The sequence below is a fragment of the Pipistrellus kuhlii genome, unplaced genomic scaffold (genome assembly GCF_014108245.1).
Source record: "Pipistrellus kuhlii isolate mPipKuh1 unplaced genomic scaffold, mPipKuh1.p scaffold_m20_p_3, whole genome shotgun sequence".
Classification (NCBI taxonomy): Eukaryota; Metazoa; Chordata; class Mammalia; order Chiroptera; family Vespertilionidae; genus Pipistrellus; species Pipistrellus kuhlii.
The window spans coordinates 90651363-90664753 of record NW_023425529.1 but is presented as its reverse complement, the minus strand read 5'-3'; the positions used below and the strand labels follow the sequence as shown (position 1 = coordinate 90664753).

Genomic DNA, 13391 nt, shown 5'->3' with positions numbered 1-13391 from the left:
GCCACTCTCCCCTTCAAGATGGTGCGGCCTCTGCATCTTTTCCTACGTTTTAGTGGGCATTTTACAATTATAGGAAGAAATCAATAGAGAGGAACATAGAATGGGCTGTACATTTCTTTCTGTTTGCCAGATCCCCAATGAACTATGGCAGGCTTCCTATTCAACAACTCAGTGGACACTCAGTGATGACCAGCTGTGTTCCAGCAGGCACTCTATATGAGCCATTTCCCTAACCTTTAGGAGTGAAGGTGAATCCTACTGGGTGAACAGGATTTTTCCTTCTTAGTGCTCACTTGGTCTTCATTTTATCTTGGGGACAGTCCCTCTCCCTGTAAGTGGGGTTTTGACTCCCTCACATAAGCTGCAAGTCTTTTGTTTTAATTTATTTTTCATTATAACTTAAAATTATTTATTTAATTTTTAAATCTTTATTTTTGAGAGTATTACATATATCTCTCCCTTTTACCTTCACCTCCTCTACCCAGATCCCACCCTGCCCCAGGCTTTCAATCTTCAATGTTCTTTTATCTCCCTGTATGTCCTTGGATCCTTTTAAGCTGCTGCCCAAGGGTAATGCATATAAGTTCTTTGGTTAATCTACCTCCTACCCCACCCCCGACTTCCTTCTGAGATTTGTCAGTCTGTTCCATGTTTCCATGCCTCTGGTTCTATTTTATTCATCAGTTTATTTTATTCATTAGATTCCTAGTTTGTTCATTTTGATTTTTAGGTTAAATTGTTGATAAATATATATTTATTGGCATTTTATTGTTCATATTTTGTATCTTTAAATTTTTTTTCTTCTACTTAAAGAAGAGCCTTTAACATTTCATGTAATACTGGTTTGATGGTGATGAATTCCTTAAGCTTTTTCCTTCTTTTTTTTTTTTTTTTAAAATATATTTTATTGATTTTGTACAGAGAGGAAGGGAGAGAGATAGAAAGTTAGAAACATCCATGAGAGAGTCATCATCAATCAGCTGCCTCTTGCACACCCCCTACTAAAAATATGCCCACAACCAAGGCACATGCCCTTGACCGAAATCAAACCCGGGACCTTCCAGACCCCAAGCCGACTATCCATTGAGCCAAACTGGTTTCAGTCTTAAGCTTTTTCTTATCTGTGAAGCTCTTTATCTGACTTTCAGTTTTAAATGATAGCTTTTCTGAATAGTGTAATCTTGGTTGTAGGTCTTTGCTTTTCATCACTTTAAATATTTCTTGTCACTCCCTTCTGGCCTGCAAAATTTCTGTTGAGAAATTAGCTGATAGCCATATGGGTGCTGCCTGGTAGGTAACTAAAATTGCTTTTCTCTTGCTGCTTTTAAGATTTTCTCTTCATCTTTAACCCTTGGCATTTTAATTATGATGTGTCTTGGTGTGGTCTACTTTAGGTTCATCTTGTTGGGGACTCTCTGCAATCCTGGACTTGTATGTCTATTTCTTTCACCAGTTAGGGGGAATTTTCTTTCATTATTTCTTTAAATAGTCTTTCAATTTCTTGCTCCCTCTTTTCTACTTCCAGCACCCTCACAGTACAGATGTTTGGATGTTTTTTGCTTTCTCACATTCCAAATTACTGATTTGATTCTCAGCCCCTACTGTTTATTCCCTGTAAATTATTCTTCATTTCAGACAATGTATCCCTGGGACCTCCCTGGAAGTAAAAAGTTAGCCACTGCCTGTATCCTGCCTGGGACTGACTGCCCAGCACAAGCTACAGAGTAATCTATAGATGGCTGCTACTTATGTTGGGCTTAGAGATACCCAGGAGAGGCCAACCTGGGAAGCAAGGCTAGCTTCTGCTAGTGCTGGACCTAGGGCCACTTATTGAGAAGTATGGGGTACACTGAATCCAGCTGCTGCTTGTTTGAGAGATTTTAGGAACATCTGAAGCCTGAGCCAGGACAGGCCATTCTATAGAAAAGCCATTGCAAACTGTTTGGGTGGGGCTGCATATTGGGTTGGGTATTCCTTAGGGAATTATCAGCGCACATGTGTCAAACACAAGGCCCGCGGGCCAAATCCGTCCCGCCAGGCCTTGCAATGTGGCCCGCACCGCGCTGTCATCACTGCACTCCGCTGCGTTTCCATCACAATGACAGTTTATGACTGTTCAGTAAACCATTCGGCCCGCGATTTAGGCTGGATTTTAGATTTTGGCCCCTTCTCTGATTGAGTTCGACACCCCTACCTTAGGGAATTATCAGCGTGGTGCAAACAGTGATGGAGACTAAGGTATGGCACCTGTCAGTCAGCTTTGTGGGGGTGATGGGAGGTCTTAACATTTTTGTCTAAGAGAAAGCTACCCTGAGTTCTTGATCTGATGCCAGACAATTTAGTTCCTCCCTGTGTGTCCCTGGATCCTTTCAAGCTGCTGCTCCGGTATTGGAGCTCAGAGGGAGTAAGTCTGAGTAAGTCTGTGTACAGCCTTTTAAGAGGAAGACCTGGGACTCCAGCAACCTTGTGTGTCACTCAGCCACAATCCACACTGGTTTTTATAGCCCAAAGTTATGGGACTTCTCTTTCTAGCACTGGAACCATGTGGTCTGGTGTGGGGCTGGGACCCCTTGTTCCTCATGGGAGGCCTCCACAGTCAAGGTAACCCTCCTGAGTAAAAATACACCACACGTGGATGTCAGCCCAGCTCATTCCATGCTTCCACCCCTCCTATCAGTCTCACTGTGCTTTCTTCTTTAATTCTCTAGTTGTCGGACTTCCATTCAGCCAGATTTCAGGCAGTTCTGAGTGATGGTTGTTCTGTATTTTAGTTGTAATTTTGATGTGGTTTTGGGAGGATGTGAGTACCAGCGTTTACTATCTATGCCAGTGTTTTGGTTCCTATCTCTCCTGCAAGTCCTTTTTCTAACTGCCGTTAGTGTGGCCAGGGAAAGGCTTTGTCCTTCTGAAATCATCAGAGCCAAAGACCGTGGAAATATAAGAAGAGCCTGCCTGCGAATGATGGCAACAGAGAGGAAAGCAGTGCCGGCCTGGGAAAGGAGGGTAGAGACAGTGAAAAAGAGAAAGAGTCTAGGGATCCAGTTTCTGAATTGGTATATTAGAATCTATCTGTGCTTGAAGCTAAAACAGTTAATAAATTCTTTTTCCACTTAAGATATTTTTCATTGAGCTTCTGTCACATGTCACTAAAAGAGCCCTATGAAGCAGGGTTTCACTTACCTGTGCAATGACATCAGTACTGTCCTGGAAGCTGTTATGGAGTGAATACTCTTAGGCTGTGATAACAGAGAGACCTGGAAGCTAGCTGCTTTGCTCTCTGTTACACAGACTGTGCACACGGACCATGATGGGGAGCATGCTCAGAAGACAGTACCAGAATTTCATTGGATGTGCCACTATCATAGAGAACTAATTGAGAGAATGAAGGTTGTATTATTTGGAGAACAGAGGACTCATTAGGGTAAGTGGCAGAGGGGGCAGGGCTTTTTTAAATGTTGGAAGGACCACCACATGAAAAAGATCAGATTTCACTTTCTAAGCCTTTAAGACAAGCGTGTCAAACTCACGGCCATGGGCCACCATGCAGCCCACAATAAATATTTTTACGGCCCAACCAATATAACAGCACGTAAGAAACATTTTAATGAAAATTTTGTAACTTAATTTTTACAATCTACTGTTATACATAATTATAACTACAATGTTTGCTAACGACTGATTACTACAATTGTGTTGAATTCATTTCCCTTATGTGCAGGCATACCATTTCTCTCCACTAATACTACCAGTGAATATTTTAGCAGTAGATTGCCATGTCATTAGTCTTGTACTGACTTGTTTAGTGTGCACAATAGGAAGTATTTTGCTTTTAGAGAACAAGGAAAAGAGGTTTATTTGCCTTACACTTATTAATTTGTGCAGTTATTCAGTGTTTGGTAAGTTAATGTTTAAGAAAAAAATATTAATTTCTATTAAAATGTTATATTATTTTATGTTTATTTATTTCAGCCCTTCTATTCAGCGTGTTTCTATCAAAATAAACTTACGTTTCTATGAAAATTGAATCTTTGGTTTTTTTGTGGCCCACAGAAACTTAAACCTTATTTATTTGGCCCATGTTAGCCTTTGAGTTTGACATGCTTGCTCTAAGAGAATAGGACTAGTGAATCAAATCAACAAAGTGACATACTCCAACCCCATGTAAGGAGCTGTTCACATAGAAAATAGGTTCCCTTGTGATGCTGTTAAGATCCTTACCACTGGTGGTGATGCCTAACGGGCAAGGTAAGGATGATGAGTGGAGGAATCCCTTATCACATGGGCCATTCGCTCAGTCAGTCCCCAGGATTCTATACCTGAGAATACTGGGGCCTCTTCCAGCTCACAGGGACGAGGACGTTCGAGTTGGAGCCTGATGAGGTGGAGGATGTGCTCCGGGTGACAGCCACAGTCCTGGGCTTCCCATCTCGGCCAGAAGAGTTCTGCAGTTCATCATATCGCCTCCCGATGATTGGCGTCTTAGAAAGAACACAAAGCACATGTTCTTCTATCTCATTAACACTTCTTTGGTATATGGAATTGCTCTACCCTGTAGCAACCAAGAACTGCTTATTTGATGAAAAATTAGAGAAGTTCAATGTTACATTAGGCTCATTTTTCTAATGTTTAAATACATATTCTGAGTCATTTTGCATCTTCAATATTTTCCCACTCTCTTTAGCAGCTGAAAACAAATCCAATTGCTTGTTCTTTAGAAACCACTGATAAAGGAAAACATTCAGGAAAACAAAGTCAGTTGTCAGATGTTTAAGTTTGAAAGAATTTCTTGTAGTCATAACGAGACCAAAAATCCTGCTCTAGCTGGTTTGCTAAGTGGGTAGAGTGTTGATCACTGGAGGGCCTTGGGTTCAATTTCGGTCAAGGGCATGTACCTCACTTGGTTGCTGGCTCAATTTCTGCCTGAGTCAGGGCACATGAGGAAGTCAACCAACCAATGTGTCTCTCTCACATCAATGTTTCTCTCTCTCCATCTTTCCCTCTTCCTCCCACTTTTTCTGAAAATCAATTGGGGAAAAAAAATACCCTTAGGTGAGAATTAACAAGAAAAGACCAGCCGAGACCGGTTTGGCTCAGTGGATAGAGCATTGGCTTGGGGACTGAAGGGTCCTGGGTTCAATTCCGGTCAAGGGCATGTACCTTGGTTGCGGGCACATTCCCAGTAGGGGGTGTGCAAGAGGCAGCTGATCGATGATTCTCTCTCATCGATGTTTCTAACTCTCTATCCCTCTCTCTTCCTCTTTGTATAAAATCAATAATATATATATATATGATCAAAAGTCCTTCCCTTCTTCCCAACCTTTATATAATATACTAGATTATTTAAACATTTATTTAAGTTATTTATATCTTCTCAATTATGTAAATGACTGAGGTCAGGGACAGGTACTTGAGCACCACTTTAGAAATTTCATTTCCTGAGAGTCGGAGTGCAGTGGCAGCATGTTCCAAGCTTTAGTACCAAGGAGGTGTCCTGCACAGAGACCAGTTCATGGTCTACACGTGGGGGCAGCGGAAGCAACAGGTGATTCCAGACCAAGGCCCATCTTTTTGGAATAGCTGGGTCTCCTGGGTATGCAGCTGACTGGCTGCATGTTTTCTGTACCTCTTTGGAAGAGAATAAGGTAAAGTCAAAGGGTAAAAATAGCTTTTCCCTTCTAGCAATGTAAAAAATGCACAGAGCGTAGTTTCAGCTTTAGGGATCTTATGTGTCATGGAGTAAGAGACACAGGAAAGTGAAGTATTCTTACCTTTTAGAGTAAAATGGTTAAGTACAAATCTTCAGAAGGCTCATTCCTGAACTGGAAGGTAAATCTACTATTTTCTGCCCTCTCTTTTCCCCCCAACTCTTTATCTTGGTTCACTAATCCTCCCTTCCCAGCTCCTCCCCCCCATTCCACACACTGCCCACTCCCCAAAGGTAAGAATTAAGATAATTTTGCAGTTTAAAAAGCAATATGGCTTAGGGAAGCAACTATAAAGGCAATTCTGTATTCCTGCATATCTCAGTCATTAGCTGGTCTGGGAACAAGGTCACTGATATAGAGAAAAGACAGGACAGTTGTCAGATAAGGAATGAGTGAGGTTTAAAATGCTGAAGATCACTATTTTTATAGTTATCTTTTTAGAAATCAGTTTTTATATAACCAAGGCTAGCTTCTATTTTTAAAAGCTGTCAATTGAGAGCCCCAGTGAAGATGATGCTCCACATGTTCTTAAAAAACAAGCTAAGTCGGGCTTTAGAAGAAAGTCTCCATTGGAAGCAAACATACAGTTAGTTTCTCTTGCTCAAGGCACCTTACTTGTGATCGCTGTCCTATACATTAATGCTAGAGTTTACAGAAACAGTTAACATACCTCTGAAATGTCAAAGTGAAAGTCCAGAGTTTTCCCTGGTAATTCCTTAGAAGCACTGGTCCACACTCGATGTATTTCTATCTTTGACAGGTCACTGTGCTGGTAGGAAGGCAAAATGAGGCTGGCTGACCGAGAAACCACCAGCTTCAAGATATTCAGAGCTTCTCTCCAGTGAACACTCTGAGAGAAATAAAACATTCAATGGTTAATAGTAATTTCATTTTTAAAAACTGATAACACTAGCTACGGAAATATCTCCTGACCACTCAGAATTTATGGATTTAAAACAGTGCAGGAAATTCATAAAAACACTATTTATATAGAAGAAGACCTACATTTAGAAAACAGGCAAATAAAAAAAAGACCACTTTTCTCCACATTCAAATAAATGCATTTGAAAATAAAGTACCATTTTTGCTCATGTGGTGCCTCTTCAATTTGAAAAACAAAAAGAAGAAAAACAACAACAACAACAAAACAACAACAACACAAAAACCCCCAAACAATTCTGGATGCATTTATGCTATTGACCACTCACTCTCAATTTTCCCACCCCCAGTTTCCAGTATTCCTTAGTCCTTCTCCTATTTCTCACGCCCTTCCCCCACAATTGTATCTGGGCACTTAGTCTCTGCCCTTAATTCTTCTCTTTAACTTCACATCTTCCTCATGACCTAACCCAGGAATCTGGGAGCCAATCTTAACTCCTTTCTGTCCCTCCTTTCTGATAATGTTTCTTCCTCGCCATTCCTGCAGGCACCAGCTCAGCCAAATCTCTCCACCCTCTGCCTGGACTATTTCAATGACCTCTCATCTGGTCTCCCTGCTGGCAGTCTCTACTAATGATTATCAAATCCATCCCAGCTCCTGTGGTCTTTCTAGAACTGTTCAGACCATGCCACTTCTCTGCCTACGCTCGTTCTAGGCCTCCCGCTGGTGGACTCTGAGCAGGGCCCGGCTGTGGTTCTCAACCTTCCTAATGCCGCGACCCTTTAATACAGCACCTTATGTTGTGGTGACCCCCAACCATAAAATTATTTTCGTTGCTACTTCATAACTGTAATTTTGCTAATGTTATGTAGCAATATTTATATTATGATGTAATGTAGAAAAAAACAATATTTACATTATGATTCATAACAGATTCAGACTCCTATCTTCCTGTAAAACTCACTTTGTTTTACCATTTTTGTCTTCTTCACAACCCATAAGCTGACTGAAGTCCTCCCCCTCTCTCCACACACATACATAGAAAAATAAATTTTGAACATACATAAACCAGTTTGATAAAAGCTATTATTATTATTTGCCTAGGCTTTGGAATAAAAGCACATGATATAAAGCATATTTCATTTGCTGTTCAGTTTGCACAAGAAGATCACGTTTTGAGTGTGAAATTAGCTACTGATTTAAGTTATATAGTACCATAGATGGCCCATAGTATGAGGATAGGATATGCATCCCAATAAAGCCATGAAATGGGACAGATGATTAGTAGTAAAATGTTAACTAACCCTCTGTCTTCCATGAGTGCTGTGAAGTGAGAAAGTGTTATCCAATGCCTACCACATCGCACAACTATTATTGGAGCAATGCTACCTGAAAAAATGGAAAAAAAAAAAAAAAAGCTTGGAAATCACTTTTAAGCATTAAATAATATTGGCAAGTAATGAGATTGGTGACTAAAGATAGAAATAAATGTCTAAAATGACACTGAGTGGTTTTGTTAATGACCTTAACCAGGGAAATCCTAGCATTTGCCCTTGAACTCTGAAGCTCATCAAGTATACTCCTCAAGCAAAATAGAGCCTGACTAGATGTGGCAAGAAGGATGTCTATGCTCTAGACTTTGGCCCTTCCACTTGACCCCATGGTGACCCTGCACTGCTCTCCATGGGCTGGTACCCCCAATGTTTAGTCTGTGGTCATATATTTCATATCAACTTCCAGGCTCTAGAAATTTGTTCTGGTCTGCTTTTTCTCTTAATATTTCTTAAAATAATTTTTTTTTGTTCATCAGTTTATGTTCATTATATTCCACAAATGACTGAGATCATGTAATATTTATCTTTCTCTGACTGGCTTATTTCGCTTAGCATGATAATGTTCTCCAGTTCCATCCATGCTGTTGCAAATGGTAAGAATTTCTTCCCTTTTAGCACAGCATAGTATTCCATTGTGTAGATGTACCACAGTTTTTCAATCCACTCATCTGCTGATGGGCACTTAAAAAAAATTAATAAAAAAATTGTTTTTGCTTTCCTTTTATTTTAGTAGTCTTGGGTAAGGCTTTGAAGAATCAATCTATAGGTGTTGAGTGAATATCCTGCTAGGAAAGGTGCCTATACAAGGAAACAGGCACTGGCTTTGGAACCAGGTGGACCTGGGTTCAAATACCAGCTCCACCATATCCAGACTAAGACTTTGGGGCTAGTTTCTTTTTCATTTTTTAAATATTCTTTTTATTTTTTAATCACAGTTTGTATTCAATACCATTCCATACCAGTTTCAGATATACAGCAAAATGACCAGAAAACTATGGTCTCTACAGAGTGGTGTCCCCACTACTTGAAGCACCTTCCTGGCTCCACAGCTAATCATCTTGACACCACTGACTATATTCCACAGGCTGCAAACCACATCTTCGTGGCTATTCTGCAACTGTCACTTTGTACTACTTAATCCCGTCACCTACCCCTGCTAAATCCTTCTCTCCTCTGACTGCTGTTAGTCTATTCTCTGTATCTATGGGTCTGTTTCTATGTTGTTTGTTAGTTTTATTCATTAGATTCCACATATAAGTAAAATCATATGTATTTTTCTGGCTTATTTCACTTAGTATAATACTGTCCAGCTCCATCCATGCTGTTCTAAAAGGTAAGATTTCCTTTTTTTTTTTTTTTTTTTTTTTTTTTTTTTTTTAATGACCAAGTAGTATTCTATTGTGTAAATGTAGCACAGCTTTTTTATTCACTGATGGGCACTTGGGCTGCTTCCAAATCTTGGCTATTATAAATAATGCTCCAATGAACATAAGGGTATGTGTATTTTTTTGAATTAGTGTTTTGGTTTCTTTGAATATATTGCCAGAGTAGAATCTCAGGATCATAGGCAATTCCATTTTTAATGTTTTGAGGAAACTTCAGACTGCTTAACACAGTGGCTGTACTAATCGGCATTCCCTCCATCAGTGCACTGGGATTCCCTTTCTCCACATTTGCAGCAATACTCAATTATTGATTTATTAATGATAGCCATTCTGACAAGTATGAGGTGGTATCTCTTTGTGGTTTTAATTTGCATTTTTCTGATGATTAGTGACATTGAGCATCCTTTCATATGCCTATTGGTCATCTCTATGTCCTCTTTGGAGAAGTGTCTATTCAGGTCTTCTGCCCACTTTTTAATTAAGTTGTTTGTTTTTCTGGTGTTAAATTGTCTGATTTCCTTATAAACTTTGGATTTTAACCCTTTATCAGATGTATCATTAAGGGAATATGTACTCCTATTCAATAGGTTGTCTTTTCATTTTGCTCATGGTTTCCTTTGATTTGAAAACCTTTTTTAGTTTAATGTAGTCTCACTTATTTATTTATTTATGTATTTATTTATTTATTTATTTTGGTTTCCCTTGCCCGAGGCAATATGCCAGAAAAAATATTGCTATGAGAAACATCTGAGATTTTACTGCTTATGTTTTCTCCTAGGAGTTTTATGGTTTTGAGTCTTACATTTAAGTCATTAATCCATTTTGAGTTTATTTGTGTGTATGGTGGAAGAATGTAGTCTTAAAATTTTTTTAAAAGACTATAGACATATTCAAATGTACACAAAACAGAGAGACCAGTAAAATGAACCCCCATGTACATTTAATCATTTTGATTTATTTATCCCAACATTTTCTTTGGTTTATTTGCTGTAGTATTTTCAAGTACATTTATATAAGTTACTTAACCTTAGTTCCCTCAATTTTAATTTGAACCACTGAATTCACTCTTTGCATGTTAAAACACCTGGTCCAGAACCAGGGACATGCAAGTTCTTTCTCCCTTTCTCCTTGGCTCTGCCCTTCCAGACAGGTGTGTGCTTTTAATATCCAACCCATAAAACCTAAGAGGCATAAGTGTGTCCTTTGAAGAAACTAATCAGGGCTTGGTCCTGTCTATCTTCTCAGTGTGCCAATTATGGTGTGGTCATCTATCACTCTTTACTGTCTCAGTGTATGGGTGGCAAGTGCAAGCTACATGCAAGTCCTCAGTTCTGTAATGACTCCCTGGTTCATAGTGTAGTTATTTAAATACTCACTTGCACATATTTCTCAATGGTCTTCAGAACTTCCACGTTAAACTGCTTTACAGGAACAACTGAAAGGTCCATGTAGCTGAGCAGGCTGTAGATGACCTGGAGAAGGGGCTGCTGCATGCTTGGGAGGCCTTTCTCCAGCAACTATGGGAGGCAAGGCACAGCCTCAGTTGGTTTGTCGCCAGATTTTCACACAGAAGCACCAACCTTTCCCAATTCTTTTATGATTGCACATTTCCACAAGAGGAAAAAATCCTAACTACTGAAGAAATTAAGATATTATCAAAAGTCATATAGACAGATCCGAATATCTATATATATAAAAGCCTAAGTGACTGTCTGACTATTCAACTGTTCACCTGGTAGCTATGATGTGCAATGACCACCAGGGGGCAGATGCTCAAACCAGTAGAAGAGGGAGCTCAATTCCTCATGGAATCAGCCATGGGTTAGGTTGCTGCTGGGTCACTGTCAGCCCTGAGTCTGCTTCACCCACACCCCAGACCCAGAGAGGAGGGAGGAGGGAGGCCAATTCCTCACTGAATCGGCATGGGTTAGGTTGCTGCTGGGGCACTTTTGGCCCTGAATCTGCTTACCCACACTCTAGACCCAGAAGAAATTATCCAAATATGATCTGATAAAAAGTCTACATAAAAGGACCACTTGTAATAGAAAAAAAAAAATGAACACAAGCAACAAAAGGAGATGGGTTAAGCAAATTATATTACATTAACCTGATAGAATTCCACAGTTTTTCAGAGTGACACCAGGTGATCTATGTCAGCACATAGACATACACACAGAGTTAATGCTCATTGACCAGAGCAAGTTCAATGGAACTGACCACAACTACATAAAGTTATATGTATGTACATGAACATGTGAGTAATAGAAATTATTATGTTATAAATGGTGGGGTGCTAAATTCATAATAAAAATGTTGGTGACAATTTGTGATAAGGGCTGAAAAAATTAGGCAATCCATTTTTACTTATTAAAATCCTCACCTGTGGATATGGTTTTCATTGATTTTAGGAGGAAGGGAGCGAAAGAAAGAGAAACATTGATGTGAGAGAGAAACATTGATTGATTACTTTCCATATGTACTCTGGCTTGGTACCAAACCCGCTACCTAGGCATGTGCCCTGATAGGGAATCAAATCAGTAATCCTCCAGTGCATGGGATAACACTGAGGTACACTGGTCAGGGCTACTTATTTTTTATTGTAATAAAAATATATATAACACCATTTTAACTATTTTTAAGTGCACAATTTAGTGGCATTAGTACATTCACTTTGTTGTGCAGCCATCACCACAATTTATTCCCAAAATTTGTTCACCATCCCAAATTGAAACTATAAAACAGTAACTCTTCATCAATTCCTGGCTCCAACTTCTGGTAACCACTATTCTACTTTCTGTCTCTATAAATTTGCCTTTTCTATGTACTTCATATAAGTGGAATTATTTAATATTTGTCCTTTTGTGCCTGGCTTATTTAACTGACTATAATGGTTTCAAGGTTCATTTATGCTGTAGCAGGTGTCAGTATTTCATTCATTTTAAAATCTTAATATTCTTTTGTATGGATCTATCACATCTATTTTATATTTTTAAAACTTTTATGTCTAACAATCTAAACAAGTTTGCCTCCTTTCTACTTCACATGTCACCTTTGTAAAGATAGGCACCACCTGCCTTTGTAAGCAGAGCATTTGCATGGGCTATCCTGTACTCCTGCAATCTGAGGAGTGCATGTGCTAGTTTAGTAACTCTTGTGGGGTCAGATGTGACCAAGCTGATAATCAGAAGCAGCCAGGTGGCACTTATGAGTGCCAGGGATGGGAGGAAATCAGGGTTGTTGACAGCTGAGTACAGATTACATATTTTGGACACATATCACAAATCAAAATTCTGCAGGACTAACAATAAATGATGGAGCAATTACCCTCTTCTAGGCAGAGGCCTTCAGTCCTATGGAGTCTTTCAGAAAGTGATTGATTCTTTAACCTATCTGGACTCTGAGTGGGTGACATAACTAAAATTAGAATGGGTGTCCTCACCACTTCTGACAAGACCCTGCCAGAAGTACAAATGCATGTTCCCAAATGAAAAGCAATACTGAAAATGCTAAACAAGGAGCTGCTCTCAGTCATTTCCTCACAGAATTCCTGACCTTGTGCACTGGAGATGCTAAATCGAATACATGTCATCCCTTGTCCCCTATACTGTGTATTCTTAGCACCAATGTACACCAAAGTCAGAGTAGAAATATATTTGTAAGAGGACAAAAATCCCATTCCATTTTTAAAAGCAAACATAAGAGGTGAAGATAAAAAAGTTTATTTTAAAATGCTTTGTGAACTAGTTCAGAGGAAACACCATTAAACATATCAAACCACATTCTGACTTCTTAAATAAGATTGATCACTGAAAGTAATTAGGATAAAGTTTTCTTGTTGTCATGTGCTGACAGATGTTAGTGCAATAAGATGAATTTAAGCTGGGGGGCATCTATATTCTTTATTATAATAAGTAGTGCCCAGTACATGGATTTGTGCTCATTGAAGGGAAATTAATTAGAAGGTGGCTGGTGGGGTGGAACTGGGTGAGATGGGCCAAACCTCTTGAGGTCCCTCCCTGGTCATCCATGGGGTGGTGCTGCAGCTTGAAGGGCATCTGTGGAGTGAGCAGGGTCCCTCAGCCTGGCC

At 39.5% G+C, this 13391-nt stretch overlaps 1 protein-coding gene across 11 annotated transcripts in view; it reads right to left on the bottom strand.

Moving 5' to 3' along the window:
• Window positions 1–13391, bottom strand: part of FRY (FRY microtubule binding protein) — a 459465-nt gene that overhangs the window by 76724 nt on the left and 369350 nt on the right. For all 11 annotated transcript variants that reach the window (XM_036454766.2, XM_045588489.1, XM_045588490.1 and 8 more), the window contains 3 exons: window positions 10681–10821; window positions 6376–6555; window positions 4317–4478 (listed from right to left, as the gene is read on the bottom strand). In XM_036454766.2, coding sequence (XP_036310659.1) covers window positions 4317–4478; window positions 6376–6555; window positions 10681–10821 — 483 coding nt within the window. The remainder of the gene's footprint in view (window positions 1–4316; window positions 4479–6375; window positions 6556–10680; window positions 10822–13391) is intronic.